Source organism: Ictalurus punctatus, chromosome 22 (assembly GCF_001660625.3).
Source record: "Ictalurus punctatus breed USDA103 chromosome 22, Coco_2.0, whole genome shotgun sequence".
Taxonomy (NCBI): Eukaryota; Metazoa; Chordata; class Actinopteri; order Siluriformes; family Ictaluridae; genus Ictalurus; species Ictalurus punctatus.
The window spans coordinates 2,244,602-2,264,534 of NC_030437.2; the positions used below are offsets into that span (position 1 = coordinate 2,244,602).

Below are 19,933 nucleotides of genomic sequence, written 5' to 3' on the forward strand. Positions count from 1 at the left end.
AAAATCTGACGCTGACAGTATTTATCATGCTGTCCTTGTAAAAGAGAAAGGTTGTGGAAAAAAAAGTGATTAAAAAATTATTTTAATTAGTATTTCAAAAAAAAGTCAGTGTATTTAGAAAGCTGTATAAAATGATCAGAATTTACAGCGTGTATTAAAAGATGTGACAGTAAATAATAGCGCAGAGCGTTCCCACGTTATTTATTTACAGATTACACTGAGGTGAGAAGAGTAAAGCGGAAGTTAGTCTTCAGCGCTGCAGTTCCCACTCCACACCAGCAGGTGGCAGCAGACACCGACATTTCCGGTCACTAACAGCAGCCTCATACCGAAGAACAACAACAAACAGCAGCGCGCGGTTCTTTTAAAACATAAAACAACCATAACAAATGTAGTAAAGCGAAAATAAACATTTTCCGAGACGGAGATGAAGTCGGACGAGGAATTCAGCGGCGTTTCTCCAGACAGGTGAGTTAATAACACATGGTTCTGTAGCTAATGTAACTGGTTGTAGTCTGCGTTGTGCGTTTTATTTTATTCAAAGAAACAGGCGGAGGGCAACTGGGTCGACTCTTCGTTTATTCTCTCCCATTCAAGCATAACACGAAAGGGGGGGAGCACATGTTGAAACTAAACACAAAAAAAATCACTCAAAAGAAGGGTAAAACAACAAAAAATAATCACAAATAAATAAAATAGCAATATACACGCAAATTAAAATGAGTACATAAGTATATAAACGATGATTTAAATAAAGATGAAACAAGATTACTGAAAACTCAAAATTAAACCTACCTCTCCCATTCAACCGTAACACGAAAGGGAAGAGGAGGAGCCAAAACAGGAAATTACACAAACCAATGACATCATGACAACCAAAAGGGAAAGCACTCACACAGTCAGTCACACTTCTCCTTTTTGTGTAATTTTACACGTTAAATTTATGAAATGTTTCCCATACCCGTTACACTAACAAATAACACCTGTACCGACGCTCAGGTGAGTAACTGAAAGATGGCGCTCGTTATACAGCATGTTCCTGACTTTATTTATACTAGTTACGAAATTGTTCATTCAGTAGTTCATGTGCAGTTTGTGTTATGGGTTTAATTAAATCAGCTTTATCAGCATTAATTGAACTGTTATAGAGGAAGGACACTAACTGGTGATGATGGAATATTTACACTTACTGAGCACTTTGTTAGGAACACCTGCATGCAGTTATCTAATCAGCCTAATCTAATTGTGTGGCAGTATAACATCATGCAGCTTCGGATGTTAATGTGATCTTGGTGATTTTGACCCTGGCATGATTGTTGGTGCCAGACTGGGCCAGTGTGAGTATATGAATGCTAATCTCCTGGGATATTCACACACAACAGTATGAATCCACGGACCCACTTGCCTTGCGTCGACTGTCCAGGCTGGTGGAGGTGGAGTAATGGTGTGGGGAATGTTTTTTCTTGGTACACTTTGGGCCCTTGAATACAAATCAATCATCGCTCGAATGCTACACCCTAGTTGAGTATTGTTATTGAACACTTGCCACAATTTACCGTCTTCTAATAGCTACTTCCAGCACGATAATGCACCATGAATCCAGCTGAACACCTTTGGGATGTGGCAGAACGGGAGATCTGCAGCATAAAAGTGCAGCTTTTCTGTCAACATGGACCAGAATCTCAAAGGAACATTTCCAACATCTTGTGGAATCCATGCCACGAAGTATTGAGGCCCTACCCAGAATTAGTCTAGTGTTCCTAATAAAGTGCTCAGTGAGTGTATATTAAAAAGGGGACAGAGTCAAAAGCATTCTTTAAGTCCGTGAAGCAGGTTAAGATTTTTGCTCTGGGCATTCAGTGTACGTGTTTGTGTATTGTGTAGATGTAGTTTAAGTATACTACACAATAGTTTACAGAGGGGAGAGATCGGAATGGGGGCGCAAATTGTCTTCAAGAAATAAACACAGACAGGGCATCATCTGGGTACTCTGTGTAGTTTCTTTTTGCTGGGGTGAGGCGGAGTTTAGCTTGACTTTTATCTATCTGTCAGTGCAGACCAGTGTAGCCAACTCAGCGGCTTTTCAGACCTGTTTAGTGACTTTTTGGACAAACCTTAGCAACTTTCCAAATATCACCAGTACTGTCCAAGCGTGAGGACTTGCTTTCCCGCTGCACTCACACCTCTCTCTCCATCTGCTCTGTTCAGTGAGGGGCTGAGATCCAGAGATTTGACAATGTCATGGATAACGAGACGCGTCCCAGTTTACTGCGTCCCAGTTTACATTGTTCTTATGCGAATGTTTTTAAACACTATTATTTATTTTACATATAAAACATCTTTTAAAAAGATGTTTTATATGTAAAATAGTCTACGTTATCACAACCTAGTTCTCATCATTCACGTTTCATACCTGTCCGTTATATAGTTTTATAAAAGTACAAGAACAGAGTATAGATTAGATAATCATTATACCTGGTCACATACTTACCTACTATAGTAGGAATACTCCACGTTTTAATTCGATGTGTGTTTACAGGGTATTGGGTTAATATTGGATTATTGTTGTCCATGTAAACATACTGAATAATAAGAATTCTTATACAGCAGCTTCTCAAATTTATGGTCAGTTGACAAAATCCATGACGGAAATCAGAAATAAGAGCAAAAGGCACATCAGCATTTTACTTCACAGTGTGTGTTCTGTAAATCTCTCTCTTCTCAGACCCGAGATCAGGTGGGGTTGGGAGCCGATGGCCGATTTTTGAGCTTCACAGGTCAGTGTGCAAGTCATAGCGCTTCTGCTGTTCTGGATGGTTCTTATCCAGCCAGGCCTGCAGCAGGGGCAGGTTCTTGTCCATCCAGCGGATGTTCTCCTCTACATTCTCCAGTGTCTGCTGGATGCACCTCAGCTCCGCGCCCGTCTCTGCACTCAGAGAACCGAAGAAGCTGCGAATCTGAGGGAACAGAGAGACCCGAGGTAAGCTCATGTAGCACCTTACACAGCAGAACCTGCACAAACGTTCTTATACATACCTCCTCCAGCTTCTCCCTGGTGGAGTACTGGCTGGTCACGCCCATCACCATGTGCGCTATGGAGTGGGAACCAAGGTCAAACCTAGAAGACAGAGGTCCTGCTGGATTAGTTTTACCTCTGCAGGTGTACAGGTCTAATAAGATTACTCCATATTTTACCTTCTCTAAAATAAGCACTAGAAATACCCCTATGTACTATATAGTCACTGTCCACTTGTTCATTCATGCAGCCAATCATATATTATAACAGGAACAGGGGACTAAATCTGGAACGAGATGTTCAGCAAGCACGTATGGGTGTGATGGTCAGGTGTCCATGACTCTACTCACTTCCCTGCATCTTAGCTGTAGTACTACCTGTTAATGTTGGATTGTGATTCTGATTGGCTGCTGGTGAGATGAGATGAGCATTTTACACACTACTGGTTATTACAAATGTACCTTAAGTGTCTGTGGTGAGACACTCAGATCTTTAAAGTGCTGTAATTTGTTCTACTCACTTCTTCACCAGCGAGTGCCAGTTTGCCTTCAGGAAGTCCCATGCATGTTTATAACCTTTAGGGTTCCTACTGATGGACACCATGATGTACGGTAGGTCCTGTGTCTTCATTACCGAGCCCTCCAAACTCTGCTCCATCATCCTGATGAGATTATTATTATTAAAGATGATATGTGAGGTTTGGATACAATGTTTAATAATAGACATACTGTGACACTTATCACCCGATTGTAAAATCTCACCATTTCAGTTTGTGAGCGAGAGGAGTGATAGAGAGGGCCGACTTGATCCGGCTCTTCAGAGAAGTGTAAAGCGTTTCACGATACTTCTCAAACAGGAAGTTCCATCCTTCTTCTGTGCGAGCCCCAACTGCAAACACTGCCAGGCTCACATCAGTAGGAAGACTGCAACGAGGAAAAATCAACTCAAGTGTACAATCATGCAAAAGTAATAAGCAAAAAGAGTACCGGAGAGACATTCCAGGTCTCAGAAACTAGGAAGCAGCACAGCCAAATGGCTGTGTGACATGCTCAAATCACTGGTCATTTAGGGATCACAGCACTGTGACTCCAAATCACTGATTTTGCCCACCTTGAGATCACCAATTAGCACACAGAGTCCTGCTTGTGGCCCTGATGCTTCCTCCCTAAAGAGAGTAATTGTCCTAAATGGACAAAATGATTTGGTGACTGGATGAGTCCAAAATGGTTGAACCATGAGTTTCTGCCCAAAGTCATATCACCCACTTTTGTTAATTAATATGTTGACTTTACAGCAATTCCATGACTGGGAACTTGTATTGCATTCCTTTCTATGGTTTTATCTGGACTAAATGGCAGGGATGTGATCATCAGATCAACTGTTAGTCTGTCGTTGGAATCTCCCCTGTTCAAACAGATGGGCATGTTCACCTTTGCTTACATGCAGGCTGGACGCATGGCCTCTACCATAAGTGTCTCCACTTCATGGGCGTTACTTAGAGACTAGAGGTCAACAGATTGATCTGGATTGCTGTAACAATCTGCAAAATCCAAAAATGGGTGTGTCTGTTCCGAGAGCGGCCTCTAGAGGCGACATGGGGTTTTGTGTTTGTAAAACTAGTCATGCACCCCCTACTATCTTTCTGTCTATACAGATAAGCTGAGATAACATTATTGATTATGCATTTACCCCCCCCCCCCTCTACCTATATATAGATGACCTCTGACCTCATTTTGCCGTCAGACTCTTTCCACTCGTTAAAGAGCTGGCTGGCGGAGGAGATGCAGGGTGGGTGATCCCTCACACATGCGAACCGGAGCAGATAGCTGCGCAGCATTCTCTGAGACACCGATCCATCATCGCTCCACACCTGCTGATCGATGAGCTTGTGGAACAGGTGCACGATGTAGCTCTGTGTGACAACCAGAGCACGTTTGAGATGAAACATCTCCAAGACTGTGACAAGTACATACAACACAATTACGACATGCAATACTGAGATTTAAGTCGAAAGGGATAATGTTTTAAAACCTCTGTATGATCCATGACTGACCTTCATCTGTCTCTCCAGCACCTCCAGTGTGTCCCTCTTCTCCATCAGCTTGTAAAGTGGCACAAGCTCACTGAAGCCCTGCGTCACAGGCATGATCTCAGTCTCCCGGCTCAGATACAGCGACAGGTCCAGAGCTTTGTCCAGCGGCAGCTTCCCCACACTGTCCAACATTGTGAAGGATTACTCGAGCGTGTAACATGGTACATACAGCGTAGATTGTATCTAAGAACAACTGACCAATCAGAGCACAGTGGTGTATGACGGGCAGCTAACCTGACCAACTGGAAGGCGTTGTTGATGAGACTGGCCCGGTCGTTACTGCTCAGAGCCGTGTGGTTGTGATTGAGCAGGGCGATGAGGTCGTCCCAGCCCGAGCCCTCGTAATGGACGATGTAATATCCGCTCATGTCCACGTTAAACTTGATCCAGTCCACTTCCTCGGGCAGGTACAGCACATCTGTCATCAGGATAGCAGAGATTTACTACTGAAGGAATGAACTGACCAAAAATGTAGTCACTTAACTAAAACATAAACTACAAGGCTAATGTAATAGCTACGAAGAAAGACAAGCTTGTAGACACCAGTTTAGTTTTATTGTAAATTTATACCACAATGCTGTTGAATTCTTGATTGAGTGGTTTGAAGGATTGGATTCATTTTCTATAACAGCTGCTTTTCTATAGTACAGCTGTATATTAATGTGCTCGTTCTAATACATTATCATTTATATAACAACTCATATGGTGGACCTATGAGTTTTTTTCCACGAAAAAAAAGTGTTTGCAGTTCTGGAGTAACATGACCAGCTGTGATTTTTGGTTTTATTAACTTCAAGAGAAAGAAAAAAGAGAGGATGGTGAAGGAACTACTCTTTAGAGCTGCTATAACGTATGTTATCACAGGAAGTAACTTGCTTCAATAGCATTCAGCAATATTAAATATTACTATAAACAGATGGTATAATGTAACTTCTTTACACGCTGTTGTTAGAAAAGAATAAATTTGAGTGGTAATAGTAATATCACGCTACCATTGTTGATAAGTTTACTATAAAAACATGCATTGTTCAAAGCAAGCTCCATGAAGACATGGTTTGCCATGGTCGGAGCGGAAGAATTTGTGTCCTGCACAGAGCCTGACCTCACTAATGCTCTTTTGCCTGAATGAACACAAATCCCTACAGCCACGCTCCAAAATCTAGTGGAAAGCCTTCCCAGAAGAGTGGAGCGCATTATAACAGCAAAGGGGAAATAAATCTGAAATGTGATATTCAGGTGTCCACTCTCTTTTGGCCATATAGTGCATCAACTGAATTTACTGACCCTCGTCAATGTTGTTCTTGTATTTTTTGCACATACCTGTCTTAGTCTTCAGCAGGAAGCGATGCACTGTGCTCGAGCTGCTGGTGATATAGGTCAGCGGAACGTGCCACAGAAATCTGTTTCCAACACAGGAGCAGTCAGTAAAGGGACACCTCAAGCTAGTCAGAGATGGTTGATGTAGAAATGAACTGAATCTGTTTCAAAATCCAAACAAATACAAAGCCTCCCTGTAGTGTTCCTTCCAAAGCCATGCCCCAAAATCTACAGCACGTGGGCTTTATTTCAGCTGATGTTTTCCACTTGAAAACTGCAGTAACATTTCTGTTCAGCACTGTAAGAATGTTCTGCATTGAGGAGTGGACCAGGACACATAACAGCGTTAGTAGTGTGTTTCTCTCTCATTGAAAACAGTATGTTAGTTTAAAAAAAAAAAAACAAGTTAGCTTGAATAAATCCAATAAATGTTCTCTTTTTAAATATAAAAACTGTTTAGTCATTTTGATGAAGGGTGCCAATAATTCTGGCAGGCACTCTAAACACTGAAGAGAATTATGTAATTGCCTTTGCTACACTGGCACCCTCCTGTGACCATGGTTTCAGTCTCATGCATTGGGAATTATATAACCAGTAGATTTTTGACACATGCCAAAGCCCAAACAATACTATTAAGTAATAACTTCGTAATAGGTTTAGAGGAGTGTGTGAGTCACTGCCGTATTCACCCCGAGGTTTGGGACGAGTCCTCGCCCTTCAGGTATCGCTCCTGACTCAGACGCACTTCACGACCTCTGACCTCCACCGTGATGAGCGGGAAGCCTTCCTGCAGTGTCCACGTCTCCATCATCGCCTTGACGTCCACCTCATCTACAGCATGCTGCTTCTGTAAAAACCAAGCAAAATATTTTTAAGGACATGCTACTTACAGTTCCTCTTGCAACTTTTTCAACAGATAGTATTCAGTGTTTAAGTTTGTCAGACTTGCATGATTTGAGATTCATTCATTTGCTTCTGTCATCAGTTTTAAAATAACTGATGTGTGACTGTATGGACAAGAGGAATAAACAATAGCTGTGCTAAGAACTCCTTTATGTTTACACCGGCGTGTACTCACAGTGCTCAGACTCTCCCACAGGTGTGTGTTGACGGTGTTCTGGTAGCTGTAGCGTTTCAGGTAGGCAATAATCCCCATCTTAAATATGTCAGGGCTCAGGAACTCCCTCAGCATGTGCAGGATACACGCACCCTGACAAACCACACACACACACATTATATACTATTATATATTCCCAGTGAAGGTCAGGGGCCTCGATGGACCAGACTCGAGCGGCAGAGGCTGGCTCTGGGGACGTGGAACGTCACCTCTCTGTGGGGGAAGGAACTGGAACTTGTGCGGGAGGTGGAGCGCTACCGGTTAGATCTGGTGGGGCTTACATCTACACACAGTCTCGGGTCTTGAACCGTACTCCTGGATAGGGGATGGACTCTATTCTACTCTGGAGTTGACCAGGGTGTGAGGCGCCGGGCGGGTGTGGGGATACTCACAAGTCCCCGGCTGAGCGCCGTTACGTTAAAAGTTTACACCGGTTTACTCGGCCTTCTTGGAGACCCTGAACAGAGTTCTGTATGGGGCACCAGTAGGGGACTCCATAGTTATACTGGGGGACTTCAATGCGCACGTGGGCAATGATGGAGATAACTGGAGAGGCGTGATTGGGCGGAACGGCCTCCCTGATCTAAACCCGAGCGGGCATTTGTTATTGGACTTCTGTGCTAGTCGTGGACTGTCTATAACGAATACCATATTCGAACATAAGGAGACTCATAAGTGTACGTGGTACCAGAGCACCCTAGGCCGAAGGTTGATGATCGATTTTGTAATCGTATCATCTGATCTGAGGACGCATGTTCTGGACACTCGGGTGAAGAGAGGGGCGGAGCTGTCAACTGATCACCATCTGGTGGTGAGTTGGCTCAAGGGGTGGTGGAAGACTCTGGACAGACCTGGAAAGCCCAAACGGGTAGTGCGGGTTAACTGGGAACATCTGGAGGAGGCTCCTGTCCATGAGATCTTCAACTCACACCTCCGGTGGAATTTTTCTGGCATCCCTGTGGAGGTTGGGGGCATTGAACCCGAGTGGGCAATGTTCAAAGCCTCCATTGCTGAAGCTGCAGCCTCAAGGTCTTAGGTGCCTCAAGGGGCGGTAACCCTCAAACACCGTGGTGGACACCGGTGGTCAGGGAAGCCGTCCGATTGAAGAAGGAGGCCTTCCGGGATGTGTTATCCCGGAGGACTCCAGAGGCAGTTGCAAGGTACTGACAGGCCAGAAGAGCTGCAGCTTCTGCCGTGAAAGAGGCAAAGCAGTGGGTGTGGGAGAAGTTCGAAAAGGACATGGAGAAGGACTTTCGGTCGGCACCAAGGTGTTTCTGGAAAACCATCCGCCACCTCAGGAAGGGGAAACGGGGAACCATCCAAGCTGTGTACAGTAAGGATGGGACGCTGTTGACCTCAACTGAGGAAGTAATTGCACGGTGGAAGGAACACTTTGAGGAACTCCTGAATCCGACTAACACGCCCTCTATGGTAGAGGCAGAGGTGGAGGCTGATGGGGGATCATCGTCAATTTCTGTGGTGGAGGTCACTGAGGTAATCAAACAACTACACAGTGGCAAAGCCCCGAGGATTGATGAGATCCATCCAGAAATGCTAAAAGCTCTGGGTGTGAAGGGGATGTCTTGGATGACACACCTCTTTAACATTGCGTGGAAGTCGGGGACAGTACCCAAGGAGTGGCAGACCGGGGTGGTGGTTCCCCTGTTTAAAAAGGGGGACCAGAGAGTGTGCGCCAATTATAGGGGTATCACACTTCTCAGCCTCCCTGGTAAAGTCTACTCCATGGTGCTGGAACGGAGGGTTCGGCCAATAGTCGAACCTCGGATTGAGGAGGAACAATGCGGATTCCATCCTGGTTGTGGAACAACAGACCAGCTCTTTACTCTCGCAAGGATCTTGGAGGGGGCCTGGGAGTATGCCCAACCCTTCTACATGTGTTTGGTGGATCTGGAGAAGGCGTATGACCGGGTCCCCAGGGGTCTACTGTGGGAGGTGCTGAGGGAGTATGGGGTAAGGTGTTCCCTTCTTAGGGCTATCCAATCGCTGTACGCCCAAAGCGAGAGCTGTGTCCGGATGCTCAGCAAAAAGTCGGACTTGTTCCAGGTGGGGGTTGGTCTCCGCCAGGACTGCGCTTTGTCACCAATCCTGTTTGTGATATTCATGGACAGGATATCGAGGCGTAATCATGGTGGGGAGGGATTGCGGTTTGGTGACCTGAGGATCTCATCGCTGCTTTTTGCAGATGATGTGGTCCTGATGGCATCATCGGCCCGTAACCTCCAGCACTCACTAGATCAGTTCGCAGCCGAGTGTGAATCGGCTGGGATGAGCACTTCTAAATCTGAGGCCATGGTTCTCCGCAGGAAACCGATGGAGTGCCTACTCCGGGTAGGGAATGAGAACATAACCCAAGTGAAGGAGTTCAAGTACCTCAGTGTCTTGTTCACGAGTGAGGGGACATCGGAGCGGGAGATTGGCCGGAGAATCGGAGCAGCATTGCAATCGCTTTACAGTAGCGTTGCGACTAAATCTACCGGGCAATTTTCATTCCTACCCTCACCTATGGTCATGAAGGTTGGGTAGTGACCAAAAGAACTAGATCTCGGGTACAAGCGGCCGGCCTCTCCCTTAGAGATAGGGTGAGGAGCTCGGCTATCCGAGAGGAACTCAGAGTAGAGCCGCTGCTCCTTTGCGTTGAAAGGAGCCAGTTGAGGTGGTTCGGGCACCTGGTAAGGATGCCCCCCTGGGCGCCTCCCTAGGGAGGTGTTCCAGGCACGTCCAGCTGGGAGGAGACCTCGGGGGAGACCCAGGACTAGGTGGAGAGACTATATTTCCTCACTGGCCTGGGAACGCCTCAGGATCCCCCAGTTAGAGCTGGTTAATGTGGCTTGGGAAAGGGAAGTTTGGGGTCCCTTGCTGGAGCTGCTACTCCCGCGACCCGATTACAGATAAGCGGTTGAGGATGGATGGATGGATATATATTCCCAACTCTGGCAGTTAGCAGGCCAGATGACCCGAGTGATTCATTTAGGATTGCCTCAGAGTTTTAAGTTTAAGAGTTTTAAGCTTAAAGTTTTACAATATATATTGTCAAAAAAGCATCATGCGGAATACATACCTAATTCATCACATACTTGCATCAATCTACTTTAAATAGTTCAATATCCTAATCAGACTAATGGAATGGTTTCTAAAGCTGTCTTGGACCTAAACTATAGTGATCCACATTTTGAATAAGATTTATTTATTTTTTTCTTTTAAAAAGTTGGCTTCCACTACTTATGAACTACATTACCGTTGCACATGCAATGCAAAATTAGGATTCATGTAAAATAGATTTTCACCCCAAACCCATTCATTTAATACAATAAAGTATTTAAATCTGACCGAACCTTCTCATAAGACACGTCATCGAACATCTCCTGTATCTGAGCCGGGTTCTCCACGGGGATAGATACGGGGTGAGAGGAGCTTAAACAGTCTACCTCCATCGCCTCGAAGCACTTTCCAAGGAAATAGTCCTCCTGCAGAAGACAGACACTCAGATACTCTCCAGCTGGCTTCAGTTCAAGTCGACAGTTTAGTGAACTTCAGAAAGACTCACCACTTGCAGCTCGGGGTTGGTGATGTTCACAGACACAAACTCCATGAACTTTGCGAAGCCCTCCTTCAACCAGAGATCGTTCCACCACTCCATCGTCACCAGATTACCGAACCACTGTGGAGGATGACCAACAACACAGCTCGATGATCTCTTATACACGTATAACTTAATATACTGATGGAAAAAACATCACTGCCAAATTTTAGAATTCAAGTTCACAATGGAAAATAGGTTCTCACTTTGATAATCCGCATCATTCACACAAATCCCTGTCTCTGAGGTAAAGGTCACTGGGAATTTAAACATATGCCTCATTTACACATATGTCCTGCTGAATAAATTTTTTGTTATTAATGTCTTTTTCTTTTTTAGGCCATTTAAACATTTTTCTACCTTTTTTTCCCTTCCTCCAGCGGTATTGCAGGACTTTCACTCACACAACACATATACCATTTCTTTATTACAATTATAAAAAGTACATTCTACAATCTACACTTCTCTTACCTCTTCTCACTCACTCCAGGTTCTTTTGGAGACCCACTTAGTCTTTCTTCCCACCCCGGGGCTTCTCAATCGTAACAACAGACCACTAAAACAGAGCTTTGACATAACAGGCGTCTGCGATGCCTTTTCCTATACAGCCTGTCTGTTGCTTAGAGAGCGAAGTCCCACGGGAGAGATTCCAGACATATAGATCTTAGCCCAGTCCCATCTGGGGTGCCAAATGTTGGCTCGAATTTAGCTTATTACCCAAAAACATTTAAAACTCAACTTAGAAGCCAATACTCACATCTACCTCTGAGCCCAGTTGGAGATAGAAAAAATACACCAGCCGTGAGTGAGAAGAAGCAAGGGTCCAGCTTTATTGTTCCATTCCACCACACGAGATCCACACCAATGAGAATTCTCAAAAGTGATCCCCAATACCCTGAGCTTAAGCTCCAGTATTTATACTGTATTTACACACTAGATAACCCATAGGTTTCCAGAAAAGGCCTATTTCACTTACCCATAGAATTGAAACCAGGGGTTTTACTTTACACATAAAATCAGAACCCAGGCATTTCCAACAACCCAGGAAACAAAAACCCAGGGTTTCTAGTTACCTAGGTTGTCAAAAACCAGGATTCTCTTTTACCTAGGTTTTCAAAAACCAGGATTCTCATTTCCCTAGGTTAAAAAAATGACGTAAGCAAGACGACTAAACAACCGGGAGGGACCTTGGTCTTATCGTTATCTCGAGGGGGGGGGCAGCCACCCTTATAACTGACTTTCTTCATGGTTCTCTAAAAATTAAGGCTTTCCTTGCGAGACGAGAATCTTCACCATCTGAATCATGAGTAAGTTATATTTTCCTTTTTTTCCTGTATTTCTCGTTTATAATTTATTTTCATATTTGCACTATATTTCTTAGTTTATATATATTTATACTACTTGAAAAGCGGTTTACTGTACTTCCAACTTCTTACTATCATTACAGTTCTACTGTCCTGCATATCCTACAATTCTGCTTTTTATAGAGTTTCTCTATTACTATAAGATTCTATTAAAGTTATTCATGTGTGTATGAGGAAGAGAGTGTGTGTGTATGTATGTTTTTAGCACTCCTCAGCTCGTACACTTCTTTTTGACTTTTTTACTATTACTGCTCGTAATTCCAATCCGCCTAATCCCGCTTCTATGTGTCTAGGTGCCGGTCGTCAGTCCCCTCTCTCTCCGTTACTGGACCTGGATCAGGATTTGGACCTGGATCTGGACACCCCTTATGTTTATTTTATGACATTTTTTATCCACAACAAAAGTTTGTGCCGACATCTGTACAATGTGTGTAATCGCTCTTCTCTGTTTTGATGATGACGTGACCATGCTGGAGCATCACAGACATTTTAATAGGCGATATCTGACTACTAACTAAACTTATTATGATTATGCTTTTGTCTGTTTTGTTACAGCATATCATGAGGAAATCACACTTAGCTTTTTTTTTTTAGTTTTAGTTTTTACTACTACGTTTGTTAAACAGACTCTTTACACAACCAGATTTTTGTAGGAAGGTGCCAATGCAAGGTTAGAGGTTCCTAAATGAAAACATTTATACATTATTTTGGTAAAGTTGAGCAGTCTTGGGCAGATTTGTCATCATTTTAGTTGTTCTCCAGGACTCAACAGACTGGTTTTCACAAAACGTTATACATAATATAGGCAATTTACAAGCCTGAGACACATAGAAAGTATGGAACCTGATGAGCGAGCTCATGTGCGATGATCATGGTGATGCCCAGCTTGTCAGAGGCTGAGGACTTGTGGGGGTCAAACAACAGAGCTGTCTCCCTGTATGTGGTCAAACCCCAGTTCTCCATAGCACCTGCCTGGAAGTCAGGGACTGCAGCCAGATCTGTAAGATACCAACGATATACAACAGTGAGTGCAGAGAAATCTGTTGTGAATCACTCTGAAATGTTATTTTTCAACAATAATGAACTTTTAGACTTGGATAAAGAACAATTTGGAACCTATGGGTTATTGTTGTGGATTTTTATTTCCCACATTTGATTTTTTTTTTTTGTAAAGATAGTCATCCTTGATAGTGAGCCAATTCTACTACCAATCTGTTTCTCCAAGCCATAACATTATCCTCACCATATTTCACAGCTGAGATGACTTACTTTGAAATGGGTTAGCAGTAGAGAGGTTTAAAAAAAAAAAAAAAAAAAGAAGTTTATTTTTTTGTTCTTTTTTTTTTTTTTTTTTAAATTGCAGATGCTTTTATGTAAAGTGACTTACAAGAAAAGGCAGAATCCAATCCAACCCTGATCTGAGCAGATATGCTACATTCTACTCAACTTGTAATTCCCAACTGCTAATAAAAGCCAAAGAAAACACCCCCTTCACATGAACTTCCTAGTTTCTTTTACATTTAGAGTGACATCAAATCAATAGCTGCGTGCAGCATCAGAAGTAAACAAAGTGGCACTTCTTACCTTTAAATAAGTCATACTGTATACAAGTTCTTGCTTTAGATCAATCAACATAAAAGACATTTTCTTTTTTGACTATACAGTTCACTGTATGACCAGAAAAATAGACGTCACTCAAAACAGTTAGCTGGCTAGCTTGTTGCTAACAAACGACGAACATGGAGGAATCTATGGTTTTCTCCATTTTGAATGTTGCGTTCGTCAAGGTTGCAAATAACAGCATTCTGTCCTGGGAATTACATCTTATGAGGTCAAAGTCGAATGAGGCATTAATTATTAAAGCGACAGTTCAGACAAGAATGAAATCTACAGTTTTCACAACCATCAGTCAAGACAGTTTTGGTGTCTGAAGTCTGTTTCTTTAAGTATGTGCTGTCAGACCCAAATCTGTTTAAGACACTGAAGAACCGACAAGGTTTGATGTGAACGTGTAATGATTTAGGTATGCAGTTTACACAACGCTAAATTGATAGATGTAACTTCCTTAAGTATTAGCTACATTTAGTCTTGTAGTGCAAAATAAAAGCAACAAACTTCAGGCATACGTTTCTTGTAAAAGTCTGCAAAAATGCTGCATTGGTGGCTGGCATTAATAGTAGCAGTGTTCGAATATGAACCAACTGGCAACTACAGCATGAGCAAAAGTAATATATTGGTGTGATGTGCGAGATGTGTACCAGTGTGAAACAGCTGTACAGATGTTCACCTTGTTTAGGCAGAGGGTAAGGAATGTCGAAGTAATCATCGTAGAAGTCCAGCAGCTTCACTGCAGCATCCAGAGCGAACTCGGCCTGCTTTATCTTCTCAGGTACAGCGTACACAGAGATCTGACGCAACAACACAGAACCATAAGGACAAAATGGAACAAAGAAAATAAAGGTTGTTGTTATCCTTCAGTGAACAAGCATACACATGTCTGGTTTTGAAAACAAGATTTCTAAGTCTGTCACAATTATGAAATTTTAGCTGACAGTTATTAATCATAGAAAATTTTTTTAAAGTTAATTGTCTTTGTATTGACCATTTCACACTTCTAATATGATAATGCCCATACACAGCAGAGACATGACACAAATAATAATATCTAAATATGGCCTAATGTTTGTGGACACCTGACCATTACACCCATGTGTGATTCTTCAACAAACTGGTACCACAAAGTTGGAAGCACACATCCATCCATCCATCCATCTTCTACCGCTTACTCCTTTTCAGGGTCACGGGGAACCTGGAGCCTATGCCAGGGAGCATCGGGCACAAGGCGGGGTACACCCTGGACAAGGTGCCAATCCATCGCAGGACACACAATCACATACACACTCACACACCCATTTATACACTACGGACACGTCAATCAGCCTACCATGCATGTCTTTGGACTGGGCAGGAAACCAGGGTACCCAGAGGAAAGCAAGGGGAGAACATGCAAACTCCGCACACACATGGCCCTGGCGCGACTCGAACCCCGTCTTTGTTTGCTGCCGCTTTACGACTTCCCTTCACTGGAACTAAGAGGCCCAAACCTGATCCGGCATGACAACATCCCTGTTCACAAAGCGAGCTCCATGAGGACATGGTGTGTTAAGGCTGGAGTGGAAGAACTCGAGTGTCCTGCACAGAGCCCTGACATCAACCCAACTGAATACCTTTAGGATGAATTAGAACACCGACTGCACCCCAGACTTCCTCACCCGTGCCTGATCTCACTGGTGCTTTTGTGGCTGAATGAACACAAATCCCCACAGCCACACATCAAAATCTAGTGGAAAGCCTTCCCAAAAGAGTGGAAATTATTATAAGAGGAACCGGGACTACATCTGGAATGAAATGTTCAACCAGCACATATGGGTGTGGTGGTCAGGTGTCCACAAACTTTTGGCCATATAGTGTGTAATTTGTTATAATTATATTCACAAATGACAGTTTTCAAAAAGCTATCTAATATCAGACAAATTATCTAGTGTAACTAAAACCTGTAGCCAGAAAGCTAGCCAAGTAACATGTGGCTATTGTGTAAACTAGTAGACAATGTTGCTAGCTAAATAGCTAAAATTAGGCTAACGTATACTGTGTAAACCAGTAACCAGAGTTACTAGCAAGCTATCTAACTTTTTTACTGTGTAAACCAGGAGTCACATTTACTGGCAAGTCCTTTTCTGCTCCCAAACTGTCATGTGACTGAGGGAGAGCTACAGGGCGGGAACTGGCAATGACAAATAATGTACGAATTAAAAAAAATAAATTAATTAATTTTCAAATAGTAATCATAAATAAATAAATAAATAAAAACCATTTCTGAAAATCCGCTCTCACCTTGACTCCATGCTGAGTGTGTTTGCTGATGGAAAGGAAGTCAGACACGATGAAGGCCACCAGGTACGTGCTCATCTTCACAGTCTCGTCAAACTGATCCTCAAACAGACCGTCCGGGAGACGCAGCGTCCTCAGCTGAGACAGGGACCGGACAAATTAAACATCTTATAACAGAAGAGATAGACCAGCGACTCTTCATCCTGCATTGTTATTCACTATTATTATTTATTATTCAGTCTAATGCTGATGATTCAACTGATGAAGCTAATGAAGGCTAACACATGCTTCCTCTTAGACATGTGATGCCACCCCACTTGTTTATACATCAGCAGCTAAATGTGTTTGGACATCAATAAGTGAAATGTGTGCTCAGATTGTTTTTTATTGATTCAGTCAGTCAGGAACAGCCCACTTCTTAGCTATGAGTGTTTCAGCAGGATGTTTAAGTGTCTTTCATTGACATGTTGGTCTGTTTCCTACATTACCCACAATGCCATTTGTCTATCTGCCCATAACAAGTTTAGCCCTCTCTTCATCTCTACTTAAAGAGTGCAGCAGTGCTTTATTGCTTTAGTCTGCCCAGGTCTCTCATCTCTTTTAAGCACTCTGCTCTGCTCAAAATGATCAGCTTCCAAAGCTTTACCTTTCATGCTAATACCACTGTTGATTCTAGTGTTTGTCGTCTCCACTACGTCCATGCTGGATTTCGCGTTAATATATGGTTGAACGTAGCTGGAAAATGGTGAGTGAGAAGCTGCTTACCCTCTTTGGTGGTTAGGGGTCAACGGTGAAACCTGCTCAGTATCCCTTATGTTTGCGATTGTTTACATTTTCTTTCTTATTAACCTCCACTATAACTGCTCTAGCAATAACAATGTCCCTTGGTGGACTAACAAAAATACAGCATCAACCAACAAATTAGCACCATCACATTTGCAATTAAGGGTGGAGGTTTCCTTTAATATGCTGTTTAACCACTATTAACAACCCCAGAGGCAAACGTCATATCTCAAACAAGTGTTGGGCTTCAACTAATAATATGTTTCGCGTAGTGGGGGCAATATGGTGCCTTATTTCTAATAGTTTGATATTTAATTTACTATTCATATTTTAACCCTACACTTGTTCCAAACATTAAGAACAGAGCTATGGACTGTGCGGTGTGTGAGCCTTACCTTGGGCATGTTGGAGATGGCGATGTGTCTGCTCTCACGGCGAATGTGAATAGAGAAGTTGGCTTTGAATGCAGGTTCGTCGAAACAGGGGAACGCCGCTCGTGCGCTCGTCGGCTCAAACTGTGTGGAGGCCAGCACCCTGTCAACATAAACATCAGTAAAGTGTTTAGTGAAATAATATTTTAAATGCACTACTAGCTTGAGATGGAGAGACAATTATAGTCTAGAAAATGAACATTGGGGCAATTTTTTTATTTTATATATATAAAAAATAATAATTTTTTATTTTTAACAAAAGGTCCATAAAAACATGACTGGTTCCTCACCGTTCCTCTCCATCACTAGTGCGATATGTGCTTTTATAAAACCCGAGGAAACTCTCAGACAGTTTGGCTGCAAACTCCAGCTCGATGACGTACACACTTCCTCTCCTCAGCACCATGTGTTCGCTGACCAGCGCGATCTGCTGGTAAGCCGGATACTCCAGCACCCTGAGAGCCTGGTTCTGACCTTCAGCCAAACCCCGGAGACCGGCCCTGGAGATGTTGAGGTCCTTGGCGTGGAGGACGATGGTGTGCGTGTCCTCGAGGACGTCCAGTCGGATCTTCACTCTCCCGGTGAAGTCGAGGCTGGTGAGGTTGGGGTGGATGAGGAGAAAGTAATGGAACGGAGAGACGGTCTGTGGGAGCCTCATCTTGTTCCAGGGGAACATCTCTCCGCTGGTCGATTTTGGGAAGGGGGGCTCGCTTTCTTCTCTGGTTTGCGTCACCGCCGTCCAAGACGACGACACGAAGAACAAACACAGGAGGAGAACAGGGACGGCCATGTTCTTCAGGAACTGCTGAGAACCAGGAAGTGGAAATGAATCAACTAATGAAATAATCTTACAAATATATCTCACATACGAGTTCACTGCAAAAATGTTCTCCTTTTAATAAATAAATAACCCACCAAAGTCTCCTGGATTGCAGGTTAAACTTCATGAGCTATTATTTCACACCTCTGACATTAATGTTTACTCAGAGAGACTCGGCTGCGCGGCGACAAACCGCTCTCGTCACGATCCGAGAGAATGAAAGTGAAAATAGAACCGCGCAAACCCAATGCATCATGGGAAACTCGCGCAACTAAAACACTCGACTCATTTACACTCAACACTTCAGACACCAAAACCATGCAACTGCGAATAAAAACTAAAAATAATATAAAGCGACGTGTCACGCAAGGATAATCAGTGGTATGCGCAAACAGTGCGTAAACAAGATTGCGCGAATGCAGAGGCGGCCATGATGGATTTCAAAATAAAAGTCTAAAACTTGCCAACAGTGAGGGAAAACGTGAACAGTACTTTCTCAGGAAAGGAAAGAAAAGAAAATATTTATGCACCAATGTATTTAGGTATTTACATACTTTATGTATTAATACTTATTATTTACTTACTTTCTTATTTACTGATTTATTTACTTACATAGGTTAGATGCAACTCCTTTGCTGTCAATGACTGCTTGGAAATCTGGAACCCATGGACATCATCAGATGCTGAGTTTCCTCCCTTGAGATGCTTTGATAGCTCTGACAGATCTGTATTTACAATCATGAAGGCGATTCTTGATCGTAGACTTTGACAATGATACGCCTACGTCCTCCAGAGTGTTCTTGACCTGGCTAGAGGAGAGAGAGTCCTGCGATCATTCACTTTATTTTTTCTAAAGATTGTTGATTTGGCCGCTCCTAAAGTTTCTGCTCGCTCTCTCTCTCTCTCTCTGATGGGTTTGTTTTGTTTTTTTCAGCCTAATGATGGCCCCATTCACTTGCATTGACACCTCTTCGGACTGCATATTGAGAGTTCAGCTACCTAATGCAAATTCAATGCTTTGAATCAACTCCAGACCTTTTATCTCATTCATTTGTCATGAAAATGGAGGGACTCTGCAAAAAAAAAAAAAAAAAAAAAAGTCTGTAATTCCTAAACAGGTAATGCAGTATTTTTGTTAAACCCTTTGAATTAAAGCTGAAAGTCTACACTTCAATCACATCTTGATTGCTTCATTTCAAATCCACCGTGGTGGTGTACAGAGGCAACATAACGAAAACTGTTTCACTGTCCAAATACTTATAGACCTGGTTGTACTTATTTAGCTTTTAACCTGTCTATCTGCTTAATAAATTATTTACTTGCTTGTTTATACATTTACTTACTTACATACCCATCTATTTATTTACTTTTTTTTTTTTTTACTTACTAAATGATTTATTTATTTACTTACTTATTTAAATACTTATTTACCTACTAAAATAATAAATTGTATAGTAAAATGTGTTTGTGTGTGACCTCTAGAAGCTCTACAGTGAGGGTCTGG

General features: G+C 42.8%; 1 protein-coding gene across 2 annotated transcripts; it reads right to left on the minus strand.

Annotated features, from left to right (window-relative positions):
* Positions 1–566: 566 nt before the first annotated feature.
* Positions 567–18,842, minus strand: LOC108255538 (endoplasmic reticulum aminopeptidase 1). Of its 2 annotated transcripts, XM_047149929.2 has the most exons (18): positions 18,525–18,840; positions 17,900–18,411; positions 17,574–17,712; positions 16,399–16,533; positions 14,792–14,912; positions 13,348–13,502; positions 11,108–11,221; positions 10,896–11,027; positions 7,504–7,635; positions 7,115–7,272; positions 6,429–6,508; positions 5,343–5,526; positions 5,070–5,229; positions 4,744–4,928; positions 3,778–3,939; positions 3,537–3,677; positions 3,037–3,118; positions 567–2,957 (listed from the first exon to the last, which is right to left on the minus strand). In XM_047149929.2, exons 2-18 carry the CDS (start codon positions 18,397–18,399, stop codon positions 2,772–2,774), a joined length of 2,766 nt encoding a protein of 921 aa, XP_047005885.1. In that variant the 5' UTR covers positions 18,400–18,411; positions 18,525–18,840; the 3' UTR covers positions 567–2,771. The 2 variants fall into 2 exon arrangements, with proteins under 2 accessions (XP_047005885.1, XP_047005886.1); XM_047149930.2 differs by lacking the exons at positions 567–2,957; positions 3,037–3,118; positions 3,537–3,677; positions 3,778–3,939 and adding an exon at positions 3,946–4,199 and having other exon boundaries at positions 18,525–18,842.
* Positions 18,843–19,933: the final 1,091 nt, after the last annotated feature.